This window comes from Eutrigla gurnardus (genome assembly GCF_963514095.1).
Source record: "Eutrigla gurnardus genome assembly, chromosome: 15".
Taxonomy (NCBI): Eukaryota; Metazoa; Chordata; class Actinopteri; order Perciformes; family Triglidae; genus Eutrigla; species Eutrigla gurnardus.
Window position 1 is genome coordinate 15,967,216 of NC_139938.1, and position 24,368 is coordinate 15,991,583.

General features: G+C 45.8%; 1 protein-coding gene across 2 annotated transcripts in view; it reads left to right on the forward strand.

Moving 5' to 3' along the window:
- Positions 1–24,368, forward strand: part of doc2b (double C2-like domains, beta) — an 80,807-nt gene that overhangs the window by 45,476 nt on the left and 10,963 nt on the right. The window contains exons 3-6 of one of the 2 annotated variants that reach the window (XM_084029857.1): positions 3,080–3,103; positions 8,149–8,223; positions 13,966–14,075; positions 19,733–19,859. In XM_084029857.1, coding sequence (XP_083885983.1) covers positions 3,080–3,103; positions 8,149–8,223; positions 13,966–14,075; positions 19,733–19,859 — 336 coding nt within the window. The remainder of the gene's footprint in view (positions 1–3,079; positions 3,104–8,148; positions 8,224–13,965; positions 14,076–19,732; positions 19,860–24,368) is intronic. The other variant, XM_084029858.1, reaches the window with a different exon arrangement.

Here is a 24,368-nt window from a genome sequence, read left to right on the forward strand (position 1 = left end):
AATGTATTAAATGTGAGCAGAGCATCACAAGACAGAAGGTCAACTATCGATTTGGGGAAAATATGTTTATTGCCTCCAGATTAACAGCAGCGTATACCGCTCCTTTGGTTCTTACCTTTCACAATAAAAGCCCTACATATATATGAGCTGCTTACCAGGAGATCTTAGAGTACAACAAATTAGCTCAGAACATGTTTTTCTTTAAATATATATATATATATATATATATAACATATATATGATCCAGCAGCCGCTGTTGATCTGGCACGTTTAATCGTGCGACAGCAGCGACGTGATCAACGCCGCGGAGACGACGAGCGTAGTTTGAGAAAAAGCCCTTTGAGGGCCGAGTGTTGCAAACAGACATCTGCCATCATCACAATCAGGTGCATTCAGTACGCCAACACAAACAAGGACTCCATCTCTCACACTGGACTCACACACAAACAGTTGGGAAAGCTAGATCATATACAATTAGACAAATAAGAAATTAAACTAGCGTTTTTTTTCTGCCGAGCCCAGAAAGCCCTTCAGCAGCCTGGAACTGTTTGATGGAATCATTCTGAGCAACATTTCAAACTGTATTTTGCAGAAAAAACTCATGAAAATTTGTTTTTAACGAGAGTTTCACTGCCGCATTTCTTATATAATATATATATTATATGTATATATCTTATATACATATATGTCACCTTCTGAGAAGTTAATACTAACCGGATATTCATAGACTGGATTATGTTAATATATACATGTGTTTACACGGCATGGAGGATTTACATTGATGGATGAGGCATGCACATTGTTGCATTAAAACTGTAATGTATAATCTGGCTGTTTTAGTGTCATAAACACCATGAGGGTTGTATCCCTATGGAATAAAGCGTAACTAAATAAACAATAAACCAGGAAAAGGACTGAAAGCATGAAGCTGTGAGTCCATTCATGCTGCTACCAACAGACATTGCTGTTTCCCACCACGTCACATTCATGCCACTCAAACCAGGCAACACAAGCAGGTCTCTCCTCGCCGTGCTTTTTATTTCTCACAGCTTATTATGCTTCAGCACATCAGCACACAACCATGAAATCATCATAAGGAGGCCTCGCTGCAGGAGGCCCGCCTGCACCTCTGCCGCCTCGCCGCCGTTACACCACTACATCAGGGAATGTAAACCTGCAGAAGTGGAGGCTGCTAACAGTGTGAGCCTTCAGCCTCCTGGAAGAACTACAGCACTGCGTTGGCCTCCGACGTGCTTTCACTCACACCTCAGTCTGAGCTGGTAGCGAGTCCCAGCTGATCTGAAGTCTGTTTGGTCGGCTGTAGCGACTTGTTATTTGTCCTCCTCGCTGCCTGCTGCTCGTCTTATCTGGAATGATCCTTCTGCACAAAGACTCGCGCAGTAATAAAAACAGGAAATCAAAGTTTGTGGAAAAATAGGGGCCGACTTCTAACTGAAAAAATGTGTCAAAGCATCCGTTAATGCAGGAAGGCCAAGAAGAGGAGGGCGAGGAGGGCGGGGAGAGCGAGGAGGGCGGTGAGGGCGAGGAGGGCAGGGAGGGTGAAAAATAGTTTGTGAAAAATAGGGGCCGACTTCTAACTGAAAAATGTTAGAAAGCATCCGTTAATGCAGGAAGGCCAAGACGAGGAGGGCGGGGAGGGCGAGGAGGGCGGTGAGGGCGAGAAGGGCGAGGGAGGCGAGGAAGGCGAGGAGGGCGAGGAAGGCGAGGAGGGCGAGGAGGGCGAGAAGGGCGAGGAAGGAGAGATTAGCTAACGTTAGAAAGCACATGTCTAAACAATGTCAGCATTGGAATAGTATTGATGTTTTTACTATTCTAATTATATTGGATTCCTGAAGTCGGATCCAACAGCCCGACACACTAAAGTGAGCGGCACCTCCCTCCGTAGAAAACAAGTCTCCGCCCTCATCAGCCAATCAGACGCCGCCTTACTATTCAACCGCAGATCCAAGACGTGTTTCCTCAGCGTGGCCGACATGCACCTGAACACTCGTCTCATTCTCTTCCTTCCAGCAGACTGCCCTCTCATTGGCTGACGCCCACGCACTTGTGTGGGAGCACACACACACACACACACACACACACACACACACACACACACACACACACACACACACACACACACACACACACACACACACACACACACACACACACACACACACACACAGGAAGAACATTTCACACACCGTTTCTCAGGGATGGATGTTGTTCTTTTGTATTCATTATGCATGTTTTTATCTGTTTTACATAAAACAAACTGGTCTTCATTAGTAATCCTGTTACAATAAACGCTCTACATAAGAACTAAATCCAGGACTTCTGTTATTCAGCTCGTCACTAAATATTGATGAGGGCCAACATTCCCACAAACGCTATTCAGAGAGGATGAAGGGAGAAACTGATTCATATCTTATCTTATCTAACAGTTAATACCGCTGCCGTCAAGTCTCAGGCTCTTCATTTGTCAGCCTTTTGTCTAAATGCTGTTTTGTGAAGCTCCCCCTCCCCCTCATCTGAAGGTTAATCTGAGATGCAGATCAGCAGTTTGTGTCAAGTTGTTCTAGTCGTGAATATGTAATAAAAAAAATAAGAATCAACTTCTCAGAAACACTGCTGTTGATGATATACTCAGGACGATATACTCTGTTTATAATATAATAATAATAATGGTCCAGGTAGAGCACTATATCATATTTTATTAGCTCCTCTTATGATTTCTACGTAAAATCTTTGAAGCTGTCATCTGTAATAAAAAAAGAATATTTATAAATGAAATGTAGTGAAGCGTAAGAAAAGAGAAATGAAAGCAGTGGTATTAGATTTGAGCTCCAAACACACCGGGATCCAGCAGGTCGTCCTTTAACCACACAGTTACAGAACAGAACGACATCGATCACACGATTCTACTCATTTCTGTTCTTTTGCCCTCGTTCTTTGCATGTTTGTTTGCTTTCAACTTTAATTTCACATGATCAATGTTATCTCCTTTTTTCTCCTCCACCTTTTACTCTTTTGCATGCTCTCATCGTCGCTTTGTGTTGGGGAAAAAAAAAAACAGCTTCCCATCCCCAGATACAAGAAGGTAAGTCGCAGAGATAAGAATCCCACCCAGTCCCCCTACCGATCAATACCGTAGTCTATCCAACATCCAGACCTTAGTCTATCCAGCATCCAGACCCAGTGATCCCTGAAAACCTCCGGGCTTCCTCGTCGTTGTAATGGGGTTCCAGCAGAGCAACGTGGACATATTTAATGCCTTGACTGTCCCACTCTCATCTAATTATACGTCACGGATATTGTAAATAACTACAAAGCGAATACTTTAACAACAAACAGCAAAATGCAAAGGATTGTAGCGATCGACTGCAAGGGACTGAAAAGGTCAACCAAATTTACTGCTTCATTAAAAAGGTCAAATCCATCCGTATAGGAGTCGCTGTTACGCATCGTCAATCAGTGTTGCTCGGGGACTGCTTTATAATCAGTAACTTATATTTATTCCCAGAACAATTCTTCTGCTTACATTATTCAAATGTTTCAATCAAATTGTTTTTTCAATCCTCAGTAACATGTCAAATGGTATTTCTGATGCACATCTGCATCATGAAAAGGGGTTTGTAGACGACTGTGTGCGTTGAGCAACTAGAAAGGCAACCAAGCTGCTGAGCGTTAACATTTTCCAAAAGAGGAAGTAAAACTGAGCACCAGCTTTGTTTCGACACCTCAATATTTGAATCACTAATTATTTCACATATAAATTAATGTGATTTGACATTATCAGCAGTTGTGGCGGACACGTTCTAAACGCTAGTTTACTTTAATTCCCTGGTGATAATAAATCACAAATGTGTTGTTTTCCTATTGAATTAACGGCGCGTTCACTGTCACTGAAACAAATGTGTCCCAGCGTGACCCAGCTACACCCCCCCACCTCCACCCTTCTCCTCCTTAAGCCTCTCTACCATCAACGTTGACATTCATTGGTGATGAATGGGACCCATCTGCCGACTCCATATTGCCTCCTTCCACCCTCCATGGCAGCCTCGGGCTGCCTTGACCCCCGAGCACCTCCACTGATCCCAGGTGGCCTCTGAGGCATTAACCCCTTCTTGAACACGGCTCCGGAGGAGATCAATGCCTCCTCTCATCCATCCTGTTATCTGCTGCTCCTGCTGACTGAACCACATGTGACTGGCCTGCTGGTTCCCAGTCAGATATGCTAATGAAGACGTATGACCTGAGGCTGAGGAAGAGGCTGCTAGCGCTGTGAAAAACATGCACCCATGTGGGACGTACGGCAGGAAAAACACACCTGACAGTATTACTAAATAAACTATATATATATATATATATATATATATATATATATATTTATACACATGTACATAAACTCCATGGATTCATGGAGGAGCGACAGCTGTGCAGGACATGAATCTTTAATCCTCCAGCTAATTGGAATGCATTGAATCATTATTATCAATGATGTTATCGGTGGCTTTCAGCATCGGTGCTCCTCTCGCTGTCGACTTCACAGATAACATCCGACGGTCCAAGAACGACACGTTGCCATGGCTACGTCGAATGTCGCCATTTCTAATCTGTAGATACATTTCATATCAGCCTTGTGTCACGCGTACAGAAACGCACGATGATTCGTGCTCAATGCTGTCAAACTACGCAACAAAACGTAACGCAACAACGTGATGCAACAACGTGACGCAACAACGTGACGCAACAACGTGACGCAACAACGTGACGCAACAACGTAACAGAACGTAATGCAACAACGTGACGCAACAACGTAACAGAACGTAATGCAACAACGTGACGCAACAACGTGACGCAACAACGTGACGCAACAACGCGACGCAACAACGTGACACAACAACGTAACAGAACGCAACAACATAACAGAACGCAATGCAACAACGTAATGCAACAACATGACGCAACAACGTGACGCAACAACGTGACGCAACAACGTGACGCAACAACGTAACAGAACGCAACAACATAACAGAACGCAATGCAACAACGTAATGCAACAACGTGACGCAACAATGTGACACAACAATGTAACAGAATGCAACAACATAACAGAACGCAACGCAACCAACGCAACAACGTGACGCAACAACGTGACGCAACAACGTGACGCAACAACGTGACGCAACAACGTGACGCAACAACGTGACGCAAACCAACGTAAAGAGAACGCAACACAACAACGTAATGCAACGTGACGCAACAACGTGACGCAACAACGTGACGCAACAACGTGACGCAACAACGTGACGCAACAACGTGACGCAACAATTACAACATAACGAATGCAACAACGTAACAAATGCAACAACGCAACAATGTAACGCAGCAGCATAAAGTTACTTCTCACTGGCTACATAATACATCATTTTACTGCGTAACATTTGCCCGACACACTACGTCACTACAGGACAGAATGCTAAAACGGCAACATTTTGTCCTGCCGACTGGAATCTAATGTCATGAAGCATTCAGATGGAGAATCTGGAGGCAACAAATAATTTGCAGTCGGAGTCGTGTTGACCAATCAGATTTCATTCAGACTTCTGTGATATGCGGTAGATAAAGTACCTTCTTTTTTATGATGTTTTCAGACCAAGGGCACCACTCACGCCAAACGCCCCTCACTTCCTCTGAAGAAGTCAGCGACGCTCATCACTTCCAACACAAAGAGAGCTCAACTTCATTTAGCAGCAGTTTGCATGTGATGTTCAGGCGAGCCGTTATGAATGAGTACAGACGGGAGGTTGTGCCTAAAACACTGATGCATGTAACCCATCTGCCTTTCACAGTGGTCATTTTTCTCCTGCCCTCCGTAATTATGATCAACCGAGTATTCACAACGCGCTCTCGCAATCAGCGGCCGCCTGCCTCCGCTGAAATGATAGCTCAGGTGTTTGCTGAGGGCAACAATAGAGGCAGATGAAGACGGGGCACGATGGCGCCCTCACGCCGGTGTCTCCGTGACCGGCAGCGTGTGGAAAACAGTGATCGTTGCTTGGTGTTATCAGAGCCCTCAGCTCGGCAGCAGACGTGTCTAATGATAAGCAACAATTATCATAACACATTCTTTATAATCACTTATGAAGTATCATATCAAGCTCGTCACTGTGGCCTCAAATGAAAAGCCTTTGATAATACTTGATTGCACATTCAAACCTTAAATGGTCAGTTAGTTGTTTTGTTTTACGTACGGAGGTCTGGGTGGATGACCGGGTCAAACGTGGGACTTTCACCCAGCAGGCCGCTGTTGGCTCAAACGACAAATAAACTAAACCTGTCTTTCTCAAAAATAAGGCAAAGAATAACAACGTGATCCAGAGAAGAACGGGAGGAACAGGTGATCTCTGTCTGTACGCCAGTAATACATGAAATCAGCCAGACTCATCTCGTTAGCATTTAAACAGATTTCCCTGCTCGGGTGTTCTGTGCGGGATCCAGTCGGGGATCTGAGTCCAGCTGCATCGATGCACCGTTAAATGTTGATGCGAGTCAGCTGGAGAAATGGCAGCGTGGCCTTCTCGGAGACACAGTCGGTGTCGTTGTGCTGCCGGTAAGTCCTGCTGAGTGCTGGCTTGGAGCACATTAAGCCTCATAATTGTGGGTGAATAGATGCCACATTTTTTTGGTTTCTCCCTCCTTCATCCATTAAAGAACAAAGGATTAAGACTGGGACCAATTAAAATAATGGCTTTAGAAATGAGAATTTGTGGCCATTTTCAGTGATGTGAAATATTTTATTATTCGCCAGGATAATTTGTACTATAAGAACATAAAGCCACGGGGTTCATAAGCTTTATAATTATTTCGTCTGCATACGAATACTGAGCTGCTCTCATGTTGCCGGTTTGTCAGCTGGTTTATCCGTGCAGCCCTTTTTAGTACGACTGTGTTTTAACTGCTGTGAATGTGACAGGACTGAAACAACCACAGGTCTGGGGATTTAACCAGCACGGCTAACCAGAGGGAGGGAGTCCACACATTAAGTTGAAGAGAATGTTAAAGCTGCACGGTCCCGCTCTGATGTCTTCATCAGCAGAACTCCGTTCAAAAAACAAGGGAAATACCAACACGGCTCCAATAACCGACCAAATGTTCCGGTCAAATTAGATCCATCATGTTTTCTGAATCTGACCAAGCATCTCCTGTAATTTGGCAAACAATTATCCACTAAAGAGCTGAGTTAAAGTCTTATTTCACCGTGTTTCTCAGTAACATTCATTCTACAGTGTGCCGTCTTCCTTTAGCAGCTTTGCCTCGTCAGCTTCTCGCAGAACTTTATTTAATTTATTAGCATTTTGTGTGAAAAAGAATTCTTATTGAACGCTGTTGAATGGGATATCTGGTTAACTATCAAAGAAAGGCCAGGAGGCCACAGCTGGGACTTCTTCCTGCAGGAGAACTTAAATACTTCAGAGAGAAGGATTTATAAATGTATAACCGCTGCTTTTTCATTTCATTTTCATAGTGAAATGGTCTGTTGGAAAACTGCATCTAAAAATGACTGGCCGCCCTCTTGGATTCTTCCCTTCCTCTTACATTTGCTATACATTCCATCTAAATAACTTCACACCCCCCCGGCTCCCCTATGTATTCTGCATAGTGTGTTATTGTGATGTACAGCTTGTTCCGTTACTATTGACTAAAAACAGACGGGGAGAAAAACAGGAAACTGGAAGTGTTGGATTTGACAGAAACGGTGTGAATGATGGAAGTAGGGCTGAAACAATTTGATTGATCCATCTATTAGTCCAAAAAAGCAAATCGTGAAACAACTTTGGTCATCTATAAATTAATCTTTTTTTTTTTTTTTTTTTTTTTTACTTCTTTGAATTTAATTAGGTTTTCTATTTTTGCATAATTGATCTGAAAAAACTAAATGTTTGAAAATATCAACTCCGGGAAACTGTGACTGAACATTGCATGAGCTCAATTTTGACCACTTAAAAACACAAAATGACCACAGAGACTAAAATAGGAGAGGTAAAACACAACCACCGCTGGGTTTAGCGAGTGTCGTGATGCTGCAGGAACATTAACGCCCTGAAGTCACACTTCCTGATGTCTGCGTTTCCTCCACAGGGGCTCAAGCCGATGGACCACAACGGGCTCTCTGACCCTTACGTCAAGCTGCACCTTCTGCCTGGAGCCAGCAAGGTGAGCGCTGCCTCCATGAGGAACACCGATCTGCTGTTTCACTGCAGCTCTGTTCCAGCTCTTCCCTCCCAGTGAATGTGTGTTCATGTGCCGTGGTCTTCGACTGTTAGACACAGTAAAGTTGGCCTTTTGGTGTTTAGCCTAGCATAGCATAAAGGTGAGTGCAAACTGGCAATAACAGGGATCACCTGCCAGCACCTCCAGGCGCTCAATGTTTTACCTCATTGATTTAATGAGAGCATACAGAAACATGTAAAAACAACTGGACAGAACCAGGCTGGCTGTTTCTTCTTGCCTCCAGGAGATGGAGTTTGGAGGAACAAACAAGAGCAGCAGCACATGAGCAAACGGATTTTAGACACCTAAAAACATCAATATTAGCTCAAGTGTAGTACTTTATCTTGTCGTCAGACAGCTTTGGGAGCAAAGTTGGCAACAGAGTGCATTATCTACGCTATTGCCAAAGCTACCAGACTCCATTGACAAAAACAGTCATTTTTCATTCAGATTCACCAGAGTCGTCGACAGGAACGGACAATATGCAGACGACTCGTGGTTTTCTAATTACAATGATTACGATGTTTTTCCCATCCAGCAGCTTGGATCAGCGTTTGATCGTCTGGTTGATGGTGTTTCGTCGTGATCGGGGCTTCAAGTGTTTAACGCGGTGTAGAAAGTGTCTGCTTGGTGTTGGTTCAGTCCATTGCTGGGACGAGGAGCGCAGCTCTCAGTGGATGAATCTTTGACTTCCTTTAATTGAGCTTTGACGGGTCGACAGTTCCCCGAGGTTTCAGAAATACATCCATACGTAACCCTTCTCGTGGTTTCCTCGGGGCAGTAAACAGACATCAGGAGGAGGCGAATCACGACAGCGAAGGTCTGTCAGTGGAAACAACATTACTGACCTAACGTAACCACGCATGCACTCGAGTGAAGGGACGCAGTTGTAAAAAGTCGACTTGTGATCTGCGTCACCACATGTCAGACGTAAACCGAGCAGAAATCTGTTTGCTCGGATGTGGAAGTAGAAAATGAGTGACTGGGTCAACACTTTAAATGTGCGTCTGACAGGAGGCCTCGAGGTTGATTCAATCCTTTTCATTCAAATCCTGAAAATCGAGGATACAGATCCTGTGAATGATTAAAGGCCACAAAAGCATCTTATTGAATGCTAAAGCATGATGATCCAGCCTCCAGACTCACAGCTCTGTCTCCCCAAACCTTTTCAAACAACTTTGTGGTTCGGTAACCGACCGTTACCACGGCGAGCAGATGTGTAGGAGGATGAATTACATGGAAATGTGGGCTTTACGCTTTTCCAACAGTGGATAAATGACTGTTATTGGAACTTCACCAGATATTGATACTATGCAAGGCCAAGTGTGTTTACTGTACAATTAAAGGTAAAGTACACATACGCATATTTCAATGCCAGCCTGACATGTTGAGCTATAACTAAGCCTCTTAGCAACGGTTGCTAAGCACCAACGACCAAATAGCCCCCCAAACAGGGAAGAAATAGGAAAATAGAAAAGATTTAACAATGGCTTCATAAAAAGAACGGAAAATATTTTTACTAAATGTGTCCACAAAGAGATTGCTGTCGTGTGGATGTCCAGAAAATAACATAACAATTTATTTATGTGATATTATGGAATTAACAATCTAGTCTTGTATCAAGATATCGATATAATCGGCGATGATGTGTTTAATGGGCGGAGCCACGCCGGTGTCAGAAAGAGAACATAGAAACATGAATGACACTTAAAGCATGGCTGTCGAGGGAAAGATGATTTATGTCACTGCGATAGATTTCATGAAGCGGCTGAGCAGCTCTGAACAGCTGCTAGTATTCATATTATTATTGCAAACTTGTTGATTCCAAACTTAGATGTTTGCATCAACAGATTTTTCAGCTTTGACAAAAACTGGCGACACGCCGTTATGAGGTCAAGCGCATGCAGCTTTCATACAAACAACTTGACACTGGACTCCGTTGGGTCCAACAGCTGAGCCGGTTCTGGTTCTCTGAAATCCCAACTCAGAGACTCAACAAACCGAATGCATCTGTTGGACTTCTGCAGACGGATGATAGCAGCCATAAAGTCAGCGCTGCTGCTTTGTAGCTCGGCCAGACGTTTGAGTGTGTGTAAAAAAAACCCTCTTCATCCCCGACACAGAGGCTTTATTGTGCCACAAACTGGTTTTCTTGATCTTTAAAAACAATGGAGTAATTAGTGGGAGTCGTGATTATTAGGATTACCCAGAGTAATTAGCCGTTGGGGGGGTGAGACAGCCCAGGGACAGACAGGCAGTGGTGTAATGGCTGTGTTTTATGGCCTGTTCATGTGTTTCACAAACAGTCTGCCTGCCGCTGCTCTGAATGGGAGGCTCCGCCCCTTTAATCACCGGAGAAACTGCGACTGTGAAAATATCCGTTAATATCGGAGATTACTCAACAAACAGTGAGCAGATTGCAGCGTCTCCTTCCTCGCAGCCTGAGGGGATTAAAATGATTTCTGACTGCAAACTGTGCTTTTACTGAAAGGTTGTAGTTTACACAGCAAAGAAAAAAACATGATAAATAAAGAAGTGTTGTTTGTCGCTGAGAAGATTCGGGAACAAGTTCAGAGACCCGGTTGCTATGGTTTCAGTCTAAAAATACTCTAAACCTTTGAAAGTTAATGATGCATAATTATATAAGTAGTAAATCATTTCTCACAAGATAATTGCCATTCAGTGTTTAGTGTGGTAACACATTGTTTATTTTTGTTAAATGGGATTAATTTATTGTTTTAGATTATTGAATGAGATGTAATTCATCTGTGATTTAAAAAAAAAACATTTGTCCGAACGGAGACGGTGGTTCGTGTCCCAACTGAAGCGAAAAGTAAACGTACATTTTAAAACTAATATGTAATCATATTTTTTACTACAAAACAGCGAGTAGAAATATCCTTCATAGGGATACTTTTTTACTTTCTACTTTGAGTACAGTTCAGAGTACTTTTTACTTGAGTAGAAGAAGAACAATTCAATTATTATGTGTCTAAATCCGCTGCTGAAAATAGTCCCCCAACACGAGTTTGTCTCATGTGCATCTTTTTCCAATGACTGGTTCCAATTGAAGGGTTTTCCCTTCTTCTTGCGTCCTGGTTTGGTGTATTTATACATGTATAAATGTACATGTATGAATGTATAAAACTCCACGAGAGCTCATGGCTTCTTGAGATGCATTCCAGTCTCAGAGATGTTTGTATATCCTCATCGGTAAACACAAGAAGCCATCACCTCCCCCCCACTCCCATATTTCTCCCAGCTTGCTCTCAAAAAGAGAAATCACGAGGCTCGGTCTAAAAGCCTCATTAAGAGCCACTAAAGAGGTCATAAGTTCTGCTTGCACTCTAATCAGAAGTGAAGTTTCACGCTCTGCTGCGAAGCCAAATCACAGTTTCATCTCCTCAGAGACCACAAATACATCGAAACGCCTGTAATTACTCCAGATTACTGGTGGGGATTAGACGCTGTATAGAATCAGGATGTTTCCACAAGAACATACTTTCATATTCATATTATGAAGCTGAATAACTCCTGTACGTACCAAACACTAAACATCTTTTTTTGTAGAGATTACCTTTAAGTGAAGTCGGTGTCTTTTCAAACTACTATTCCAAACCACTGAAGGTCGAGCAACAAAAGAAGGTGTGACCCCCCCCCCCCGTCAGGTTCTAATGTCATGGTTTGTGTCCAGCAGCAGCTTCTGGTCACCATGATGATTGTCCATCAACAGTGTGTGAATTTAACACCCACCGAGTGTCAAACGCTCCTAAAAGCAAGGTCAGCGTCACGGTGACAGGAACTCGGATTTACACCGCGTTGGCCTCCGAGGAGACATTTGACGTGTCACTTTGGGATGAATTACAACACCGGCCGAGGTTTAACAATAAAACTGAGATATAACTGCTCTGAATGTATTGAATTATCTGCCAATGACAGCATTGCTAATATGAATCCCTGGATGGAGAAAGAAGACACCGACACATGTGAAAAGAAGAAATCCAAAGAAATCCCTTCGTCGTAGTAAATGGCAAGAGAAAATGTTATGGTTTAAATCCCAGTTTGACTTGTGCTGTAGCCAAGTATGTCGCATGTTGGACAACTGTTTCAGTAAAGATGTGAAAACGTGCTGGGTACCAGGATGTAACGTTCCTCACTAGGGCTGGGTATCGTGGCCAATTTCCTAAATCGATTCGATTTCGAGACCCAGCAGACGTCCGAGCCTCGGCAGCTGAAGCGACTCGTGACACCGGTTGCTGCGGTTTGTAGCCGGGCGCTCCATCAGGTGGTGGTGGTGGATTATTCCCCCCGCCCCAGTGCATGCTGGATACACGCGTAGAATAGAAAACTCCACTTAATTCACTGCGTCCGTCGGTTCAACCCGGCAGCCTCTTAACGCCGATATGTCATTTCAAGGAGCTGAACCCTTCAAGGTTGTAACGCTTTAATTTAATATGTGTTGAGATCAGGTCGACCTGCTTCATTGTGATATATTGGCATCCCTTTTCACAAGTAACTGATTACATTGTAATTCAATTGATCACGTATTCTGCCGTTTCTGCCGCCTCGCCAACAAAGCACTTAGCAAATACATTTAAAGTAATCAGGGTTTCCCCTCGACAGCAGCAAGACCGTCAGACTGGATGGAAACGACTCACGGACATCATCGCACACGGCTATGCGTTGGAACTATTCATCAAAAACAACATATGTTGTACGTTCTCATGCATTCACAGAGGAAAAGCCTTTAAGATTCAGCCCAGTTTCCATTAACGACCAACCAGAGGTGTCAAAAGTACGGACAGAAAATAGAAAATACTTGTGTTCAAAAGTAGAAGTCTGATTCAACTTCTTTACTCACGTAAAAGTGAAAAAATACAGGATCTGAAATGTACTCAACGTAGAAAGTATCCCTTTGAAGGACATTCCTACTGGCTGTTTTTTAATCTGACGTCATATTAATAAGAAATAATATCAACACATTCATAACGAGCCTGTTTTGAAAATGTGAGGAGGAGAAAGTACAGATATTTGTTGTAAAATGTAGGGAAGCTGTCTGAAAAATAAATACTCAGTTACAAAACACTATTTAAGTACAGTAACAAAGTATTTGTACTTCAAAAGCCGGAGCGCTTGGTTCTCTTCTAAGATTAAACGTGATGTTTGTTCCCATCATTCCTGTAAATGATTTCTGAGTTGGATAACTTATTTTGCATCATTTCACCTTGTGTACTTCTTAGTGTACTTCTTGTGTACTTCTTCTCTTTCTGTATAATTCTAGGGATCTGAAGATCATCTCAGCGAATGTGACGAAGCTGAACAAAGATGTTTTTTTGGTGTATTTGATGCCTAATTAAATGTCGTGATTGTGTGATTCTGGGAATAAAGCGTAGCGCTGACAGAAACAAGAACGATCCATTGTAACCACACTTCCCGCTTTGATCGCCCGTCACTTCATGGAAACGCTGGGCTGCAGTTTATTTTCCCCGACAACGTTCAAGGCAGCGAGCTCGCGTTTGCATCCGTGCCACCAGACGCCGATGCATCAACTCCTTTTCAGCGGTGTTAATATGATTCTGGCAGCATTTCAATAAAAGTTGACACCTGAGGGATGAGCAGGAAGAGGAACCAGCAGTTAATCAATAATCCTGTTTGAACGCCGACTTCTCCGTTTGTGTCTTTCAGGCCAATAAACTCAGAACCAAGACCCTGCACAACACACTCAACCCCGTCTGGAGCGAGACCCTGACCTACTACGGCATCACCGACGAGGACATGGTCCGCAAAACCCTCAGGTACTCACAAACGGTCCGCAAAACCCTCAGTTACTCACAAACGGTCCGCAAAACACTCAGGTACTCACAAGGAGGAAGTACAGGAAAAACACCAGGGAAACGTTAGGAAAGACAGAACGAGTTGAAACAACTGGATAGAAGGATGGATGAGAGGGAAAAGAAAACAAGGGAATATAGTGATGAAAGTAATGGAAGAGCATGAGAGGAGTGGATGGGGGAAAAGGGAGGAAATGAGAGGAAGAAGAGGAAAGAGAGAGAGGAAGGTGAATCGAAGGAATGAGAGTAATGGAAGGGGGAAGAAGGGAGGAATGAAAGGAAGTAAATGAAAGGAAGTGAAGCGATGGCAGGAGTAAAGTGATGAAATGGGAAACATTGAAGGGGAGGAAAGAGAGGAAGTGAGTGGGAAGAGATTGAATGTAAATAAGAGGAAGGTGGGAGAAGTAAAGAAATGAGAGGAATGGAAGGGGAGGAAAAGAAGGAGAAAATGGTAGAAAAGAAAGTGAATTAATGGGGATAAGGGGGAGGAAATGAAAGCACTGGAGTGTTGAGGAAGGAAGGAGATGAGAGGATGGAAGGGGAGGAAAGGAAGGGAATGAGGGGAATGGAAGAATGAAACAGGAAGACCTGGAGGAAATTATGCAAGAGAAACAAAGGGGAAAGTGTGTTTTGGTGCAGTTAAAGATCGCTGCTGTCGATGAGTTCTGACAGACTTTAGAGAAGAACTTCCAGCTGGCTTCAGTGATTCGTTGTCTCAGTTAAATCATTGGATTACAGCAGTATTACATTATCTAAACAGGAGTATTACAGTCGTTTTACCCAGAAAGGCCTGCTGTCATTACGTGTCGCCCCCCCAATCAATTCAACAGCGGGGAAATACTTTGTTTCATCTCCACACGCCGACTTCCTGTTCTGACGGTTATTTGTGTTCCTGATAAACACCGTGATGAACGGAGGAGTACAAGTAGTTATATAATCTCATTTTGGTAGCTAGTTTAGGTCTCAATGATAGGTGGCGGCATGCAGGGGAGGGTTTCTGTGACCTCACCAAGCTCCCGGAAACTTCTGTGTTTGTAGTGAGTGGAAATGGTGTTTAATGGTGTTTAAAAGCAACCATATTAAAGACATACGGTTGGAAGACATGATATTTCAGTCACATATGTTGAGATTTAAATTTGTTTTATCTAATAAGTAATAAAGTTTTCACTCAGTTCATCCCATCAGCCTGACGGACTGATCAACACTGACTTCCGCCAACTTCCTGCCGATCCCGCTGCCCAAACACGTAACCACGCAAGAAAACCAGTCTCAGCACTAGGGATGTCCCGATCCGATATTTGGATCGGATCGGCCGCCGATATTAGCAAAAAATGCATATCGATATTGGATCGGCCTGCACGGGAAAATCCCGATCCGGACTCCCGATCCAGTTTTTTTTTTTTTTAACTCCGGTCCGTGTTTTCCAGCGCACCGATGTAGGTAATCCATTCCAGTTTTTTTAGGTTTTTCCCCAAAATCCGGTCCGCGTTTTCCAGCACACCTAGCGCACACCTCGCGACCTGTCCAGCATCCGCTAAACAACAACAAGACGGACTTGTCTGTGCATGTCCAGTGTTTCCCCTACCATTGTACAGGCCATAAAATCAATATGCCAAAAATAAGCCACCTATCAATCCATTCATAAATCACTAATCATTTACATTAGGAGCGCCTCTGCGCAGCACAGTGTAGACTTGCTCCGCAAGACGCGCAGCCACAACAATACTTTACGCGCTTGATGTTGTTCCGATGCCGCTCCGCCTCGTTAAACCACCACGATGTCACTTTCTACTTTGAAAACACGGAAAGTTGACACTGTATTTTGATAAGCTGTTGCACTCTTCAGACTCGCGGTGTGAGCGGAACCGGACCGGCTTCCGCGCTGCCTGCTCGCACAGATCCGCTCGTGCGCACATGCGCTGATGCAGGTCGAGTGTATTCGATAAATATATGCACTCCTTCAAAACAACATCAAGCCATATTGTGTGTAGTATTAGGACGTGATGACGTCTGTGGGGGAGGATTGTTTTTGATAAGATGTGGAACTCCGAGTTAACCTATTTCTACCCGAATTTCTATTAACTATTAAGCTGTTGAGTAAACCCATAACTTATATTTTACTTGATAAAATAAGACAATATACTGTATGCACTCATATGTCGTTGTAGTATTTTACAGTATCTGTAGCTATTAGTGTGATGCTCATCATTTTCCAGACATATTTTTCCGGCCCCTAATTTTGGATCATTTCCATCAACCTGTACCTTAATAAGTCACTCTCTCCTTGTGATCTTGAATACACTCTGGTTGAACAAAAATGTTAAATGCAAATATAATAATTGCAGACTGCTTGCTGTGCCACCTGACAACAGACCTGACGCGTCTCGTCTGTTTAGGGTTATTCGGCGGGTACCACCGGGCCTGAAAAAAATTCTAGGGGAAACACTGATGTCCCACTAAGAATTTAAAGTTATCGATAAAAATGTCAGCTGTGTGGGATTATTTTACCCTAAAAGACAAAAAAGACGAAGAGGCGGAGTGCAATACTTGCCACAATATAGTCAAGCGTGGTGGTAAAGCGGTAAGATTGACTATTTATTATTTTGTCTATTTTGTGTTTATTTAACCCTGTTAAGAATAAACAGGTCAGCTTCTCATTACCAACCATTGTGGATTATTCAAACTAACCTAATTAAGTTGGCTAGTTGTTCTTAAGAGTAAAACCCTTTTCAACATGAGTCTGACAACAAAATAAGTAAATAATTTTAATCTTTAATACATGCTTGGATCGGCCGGTATCGGTATCGGCCGATACTAAAAGCTACAATATCGGTATCGGATCGGAAGTGCAAAAAGCTGGATCGGGACATCCCTACTCAGCACCATCAGCATGTTAGCATGTTAGCATGTTAGCGTTTCTCTCAGAAGCTCCAGTGAGCAGACGTTTACAACCTCACAGGCGACTCCATGAATATATATATATATATATATATATCCATACACTCGTGTATATTCACTCTGAATCCCGGCTGTGAAGTGCAAACAAACATTGCCCGGGTCGGTACGTACGCCGTCGTTCTCTGCTGGATTCACTTTACGGTCCTGCAGCACCTCGCCGTGATGAAGCACCACTTCTGCTCAGCCGCCCAGAAGCATTCAACACTTTGCATTGTGGGATGTGAGGAAATTCACAGCATCGAGGTGCTGGTCGCAATCTTTCCACGACCGCCACCCACAACTGCATATCCTATAATACCATCCTGTACTTCATTATATACTATACACGAGTGTACACTATGTATAATCCAGTACACATACTGTACTTCACTATGATAAACCATCTATACTACACCATATTAACTATAATACGACACTGGTAGGTTAAATACATTGATATAACAAACAAATTTTGTATACTGTGGGTTCCAGAAATACAATATTGGGAAAATGTGATGGACTTCTGTTTTTCCAGGAACAACACTGAGAAAAGCCTCCATATTCCCAGACAACTGTTTGAAATAAACTGCTAAATTGAAATTTGAATTCACCCATACACGCACCATCGCTGATACATACATTTTTTTTCCTGATTACATGCATTCCCCCAACAAGCTGCAATGCTAATACTTATTACTCGCCCCGTCGGCTGCACAAAAGGAAGCATGTATTTCCTCCATGCGGCGGCTGATTATGCAGAGAGAAAAAAACAACACTAGAATAAACAATATTCCACTACATGAGCCTGATGTCACGAGTGTGACTCTCGTCATGCCGGCGCTGCCGAGTGTCGAGGGCAGCGCTCTGCCACGCGGCATCGGCGTTCATTATTAATGTGATGAAACGCTGGTGAGGAATATAGATCACCAATCCGGAGAGTGAGCTGCCTTTCCAGTCAGCACCTTTTCCCACGCGCTACACCTACGTGTCACACAATGATGCTTCTTTCTGAGTGAAGAACAACGTCTGTAAACACAGTTGTCACGCATTGAAAAGAGGAAATACAAAGTGTGCAGATGAAGGAGTAAAACCGGCTGCGTGCAGGATGCCACAGTTTCCATCATGTGAAATATCTCTCCACTTCTTCTCACGTTGGTTCTGAATGCTTCCTGAAGCTTAACTGGCCAATAATCGCGTCGTGAACTCTTCACTGCAGAGCTTCCAGCTGTTTTAGCTTCGTTGCTCCGAGAGGCGATGATGAGCGTTCTCCAGGTGGAAATCCACAGGTTCTCCCAGCGGCACAACTTTAACCTAGCGTCACTTCATTCTCTCCTTCTCCTCCTTCTCCTCCTCTACCTGCCCTATTATCTTCCTCCTCCTCTACCTGCCCTCTTCTCCTCCTCCTCCTCTACCTGCCCTCTTCTCCTCCTCCTCCTCCTCTACCTGCCCTCTTCTCTTCCTCCTCCTCCTCTACCTGCCCTCTCCTCCTCCTTCTCTACCTGCCCTCTTCTCCTCCTCCTTCTCTACCTGCCCTCTTCTCCTTCTCCTCCTCTACCTGCCCTCTTCTCTTCCTCCTCCTCTACCTGCCCTCTTCTCCTCCTTCTCTACCTGCCCTCTTCTCCTCCTCCTCTACCTGCCCTCTTCTCTTCCTCCTCCTCTACCTGCCCTCTTCTCCTCCTCCTTCTCTACCTGCCCTCTTCTCTTCCTCCTCCTCCTCTACCTGCCCTCTTCTCCTCCTCCTCCTCCTCTACCTGCCCTCTTCTCCTCCTCTACCTGCCCTCTTCTCCTCCTCCTTCTCTACCTGCCCTCTTCTCCTCCTCCTTCTCTACCTGCCCTCTTCTCCTCCTCCTTCTCTACCTGCCATCTTCTCCTCCTCCTCCTCCTCCTCTACCTGCCCTCTTCCCCTCCTCCTCCTCCTCCTCCTTCTCTACCTGCCCTCTTCTCCACCTGCCCTCTTCTCCTCCTCCTCCTCCTCTACCTGCCCTCTTCTCCTCCTCCTCCTCCTCTACCTGCCCTCTCCTCCTCCTCCTCCTACTCTACCTGCCCTCTCCTCCTCCTCCTCCTACTCTACCTGCCCTCTCCTCCTCCTCCTCTACCTGCCCTCTTCTCTTCCTCCTCCTCCTCTACCTGCCCTCTTCTCCTCCTCCTCCTCCTCTACCTGCCCTCTTCTCCTCCTCTACCTGCCCTCTTCTCCTCCTCCTTCTCTACCTGCCCTCTTCTCCTCCTCCTTCTCTACCTGCCCTCTTCTCCTCCTCCTTCTCTACCTGCCATCTTCTCCTCCTCCTCCTCCTCCTCTACCTGCCCTCTTCCCCTCCTCCTCCTCCTCCTCCTTCTCTACCTGCCCTCTTCTCCACCTGCCCTTTTCTCCTCCTCCTCCTCCTCTACCTGCCCTCTTCTCCTCCTCCTCCTCCTCTACCTGCCCTCTCCTCCTCCTCCTCCTACTCTACCTGCCCTCTCCTCCTCCTCCTCCTACTCTACCTGCCCTCTCCTCCTCCTCCTCTACCTGCCCTCTTCTCTTCCTCCTCCTCCTCCTCTACCTGCCCTCTCCTCCTCCTCCTCCTCCTCTACCTGCCCTCTTCTCCTCCTCTACCTGCCCTCTTCTCCTCCTCCTCCTCCACTTTCCCTCTTCTCCTCCTCCTCATCCTCCTCCTCTTCCGGCCCTCTCCTCCTCCTCCTCCTCTCAGGATTTCAGTGTGTGATGAGGACAAATTCCGCCACAACGAGTTCATCGGGGAAACACGGATCCCCCTGAAGAAGCTGAAGCCCAACCAAATCAAAAACTTCAACAACTGCCTGGAGAAACAGCTGCCTGTGAGTCACACACACACACACACACACACACACACACACACACACACACACACACACACACACACACACACACACACACACACACACACACACACACACACACACACACACACACACACACACACACACACACACACACACACACACACACACACAACAGATAAAAGCTTGACTCTGGTCCGTGATGATGAACTCCTTAACAAGTACATGCTGGTAATCGACCGGAGAACTTCCCGGTAGCCATAAGGATTCTGCTTCACCACATGATGGATTATAGTGTTGTGTTTGAGCCGGTGAGTGGCGAGCGGGCGTGGATTATGTGCTACGAGAGCTAACAAGTGGAGCGGAGCATCGTTGAACTGTGATTGAACGCCCTTTTCAGATCGCCTACACAACGTAGGGTTGAAAAGAGGAAAAAGAGGGACGCAGTGTGATTCTGGATCATCCAGAGCCTTGTGTTTGGAGAGTGTGAAATAGCATCAAACAGAAGTAGCTTGCAGGGAACAGCCACGGTGCGTTCAGGTCCTACGCTGCATTAGTGAGAGAATCATCATTACAGAGAAGTGGTGTCCAAAGATGCAGTGGTGATATGGTAACATTATCTTAAGAATAAATAAGAATAAGGATATCCGGACATGATGTTTCCGGCTGAATCCAAACCTAAACGTCAGAAAATAGAAGGTAGAGCTTCAACCTACTGCAAAGAGAGGCTGCATTTCCTCTCCAGAAGCGCTCACGTCTTACACAACATCACCACATTAGCTCAACATGCAGCCGTGGCTTCTACAGAAGCTGCAGATGTGCGTGACTTATTTGTGCTTTGCTGTTCGGGTCCACCCGTCATAGACATGCTTCAAATGAAGCTGCAGGTTCTAGAGAGAATGGAGGGAGGAGGTTGTGTGTCTGGATGCTGAGGGAGAATAAAACCGTTTAATCATCCCATCCAGCAGCCCTCTTTAAGACTCCTTCCCAGCGGACTAAAACCCAGCAACTGTGGCTTTTGTCTTCAGTGGGAAAACGGTGCAATCAGCATTCAATCGCCGACTCATTACTTTGCAGAGATTTTCTTTTCATCTAGTGGTCGACGGATATGCCTTTTCAGAGCCGATACCGACTTTTAGAACTCAATAGTCCTCGTCAGGAGACCTGTGCTCCTCCTCGTCAGGAGACTGTGCTCCTCCTCGTCAGGAGACCTGTGCTCCTCCTCGTCAGGGGACCTGTGCTCCTCCTAGTCCGGGGACCTGTGCTCCTCCTCGTCAGGAAACCTGTGCTCCTCCTAGTCAGGAGACCTGTGCTCCTCCTCGTCAGGAGACTGTGCTCCTCCTCGTCAGGAGACCTGTGCTCCTCCTCGTCAGGGGACCTGTGCTCCTCCTAGTCCGGGGACCTGTGCTCCTCCTCGTCAGGAAACCTGTGCTCCTCCTAGTCAGGAGACCTGTGCTCCTCCTAGTCCGGAGACCTGTGCTCCTCCTCGTCAGGAGACCTGTGCTCCTCCTCGTCAGGAGACCTGTGCTCCTCCTAGTCAGGAGACCTGTGCTCCTCCTCGTCAGGAGACCTGTGCTCCTCCTAGTCCGGAGACCTGTGCTCCTCCTCGTCAGGAGACCTGTGCCACTCCTCGTCAGGAGACCTGTGCTCCTCCTAGTCCGGGGACCTGTGCTCCTCCTAGTCAGGGGACCTGTGCTCCTCCTTGTGCTCCTCCTCGTCAGGAGACCTGTGCTCCTCCTAGTCCGGGGACCTGTGCTCCTCCTAGTCAGGGGACCTGTGCTCCTCCTAGTCAGGAGACCTGTGCTCCTCCTTGTGCTCCTCCTCGTCAGGAGACCTGTGCTCCTCCTAGTCAGGAGACCTGTGCTCCTCCTTGTGCTCCTCCTAGTCCGGGGACCTGTGCTCCTCCTAGTCAGGAGACCTGTGCTCCTCCTTGTGCTCCTCCTAGTCCGGGGACCTGTGCTCCTCCTCGTCAGGAGACCTGTGCTCCTCCTAGTCCGGGGACCTGTGCTCCTCCTAGTCAGGAGACCTGTGCTCCTCCTTGTGCTCCTCCTAGTTCGGGGACCTGTGCTCCTCCTCGTCAGGAGACCTGTGCTCCTCCTAGTCTGGGGACCTGTGCTCCTCCTAGTCCGGGGACCTGTGCTCCTCCTTGTGCTCCTCCTAGTCAGGGGACCTGTGCTCCTCCTCGTGAGGAGAACTGTGCTCCTCCTTGTGCTCCTCCTAGACCAGGGACCTGTGCTCCTCCTCGTGAGGAGAACTGTGCTCCTCCTTGTGCTCCTCCTAGTCAGGGGACCTGTGCCCCTCCTCATCAGGGGACCTGTGCTCCTCCTCGTGAGGAGAACTGTGCTCCTCCTTGTGCTCCTCCTAGTCAGGGGACCTGTGCCCCTCCTCATCAGGAGACCTGTGCTCCTCCTTGTGCTCCTCCTAGTCCGGGGACCTGTGCTCCTCCTCGTGAGGAGAACTGTGCTCCTCCTTGTGCTCCTCCTAGTCCGGGGACCTGTGCTCCTCCTTGTGCTCCTCCTAGTCCAGGGACCAGTGCTCCTCCTTGTGCTCCTCCTCATCAGGAGACCTGTGCTCCTCCTCGTCAGGAGACCTGTGCTTGACTCGAGGCTCAGCAGCGAGGGTCAGTCGTTGCTTGTATCTGGTCTGTATCTGCTGACCTTGTTCCTGGTAATACCGCCGTTTCCCTGGTAACCCTGAGGGACTGAGAAACACCTGAAAACCTTGGAATAGTATTGTTGGGTTGCTGGGTCCGCAGCAGCTGGAGTCCAGAATACAGAGAAGCAGAGAGAGAGTGATGTATATATGTGTCCCTCCATCATTTAGCGTGCTGCTACATTCATTTAGAGCGATGGGCTACAGTCGGAGGTGTCCGGTTATACTGTGTGTTAAATTAAATTAATGACATCCTCCAGCGCATCTTAATTGAGTTTTCCTCTCAGGGAGACAATCAGCTGGAAAATGTAAAGCAAACACTAACGGCATATCAGTGTGTTTGTTCAAGGAAGTAGATTTAATGTTTGAGCACATTGATTGAAAGAGGAACGGGGGAACAACGGACGTAGGTACGTGGGCTCATACATGTACAAGGCTCTGCAGTGTACAGTATACATAGTACAATATACATCTAGTAAACATTTTGGTTTTGAGTCTCTTCGTGGTGGTTTCGACCGTTTTCATCGTGGTTTTGAGTCTCTTTGTGGTGGTTTTGACCGTTTTCATTGTGGGTTTGAGTCTCTTTGTGGTGGTTTTGACCGTTTTCATCGTGGTTTTGAGTCTCTTTGTGGTGGTTTTGACCCTTTTCATTGTGGTTTTGAGTCTCTTTGTGGTCTCTGTGTCGGCTGTTTTGCATTAGTGCAAGTTTCAGTCTCTTGTCGCCGTCTTCGTCGTTATTTCGGCTCTCTTCCCGGTTGGAACAAGCTTCTCCCAGTGACATGTTGTAGATGAAGGACCCCGACTGTATTAACATTGTGGCATGGTCACTGACTAAGTTTCTATTCACAATCCTCAAAGAAATCGGACACCGGTGCTGTAAGTAGTGCGGCGTGCCGACCTCGATGCCGTCCCGGCAGCCCAGAGGTTGGTAGCCGACGTCCTCCCTCACCAGCTGTCTGGATCCTCTTATTCCTGTCAGGGCTTCGGTTTGTCACACACTCCCCTCCCCAAGTCCATCTGCTTAGAAAGGAGACCGAGACAACGGGATGTTCCAACACGGAGAAATCCCAGACGAGGACACGGGACTAAATTGATTTTGACAGTAAAGCGAGGCGGCGGCCGAATCGCGTTGACGCACGGCGTGAAATGGACGCCGAGTCCACGAGTCCAGTGAGACGTCGTAAAGTCTCCAGTGATTCATGGAGAGTCAGCTCCCCGGAGATCCTGCTGTGGACTCTGCTGAACAGCTTGTGTCCGACTGTGGACTGTGTGGAGGAGCAGGTGCTCAACGGCACTTCAGGCCCCTTTTTCTTCTGCATTTCATTGTTCTGATGCTGTTTATGCTGTTTATGATGTTTATGATGGTGAATGGGTGAGCTCACAACAGCGGAATCAGCTTTCTGGCCAGTAAAACAGTTTGGAGCTTTCTGGGTTTCAGTCGGGGTGCTTTTGTTCAGATCTGATTTTATCACGATACTCGGGTGCCAATTTGACTTGCATTGTGATTCTACAAGTATTACGATTCAATCAATTGTGGTGATTTTTTTCCTTCTTAAATAAAAACATACATTTTAATTTGACTCTTCAAGAGACAATATACCATAAGTCAGGGTATATTGACGTTCATTTTGATGCATTACGTAAAAAAAAAAGTCAAGCAACAACACGTTTCTAAAACTACACGTCTATAAAGTTTAAGTTCATAAAGTTGCTCCGGTGTGAAGTTAAATTATTCATACGCCGCAATGTCACCAATCATAAAGTTGCCTGGTGGGCTTTACAATCTGCAAAGCATACGACCCCCGTCGGTCCTGAGACGGCGAGGCAGAGAAAAATAATGCATATCATTTTGAAATGACACGAAGCAAAATTGAA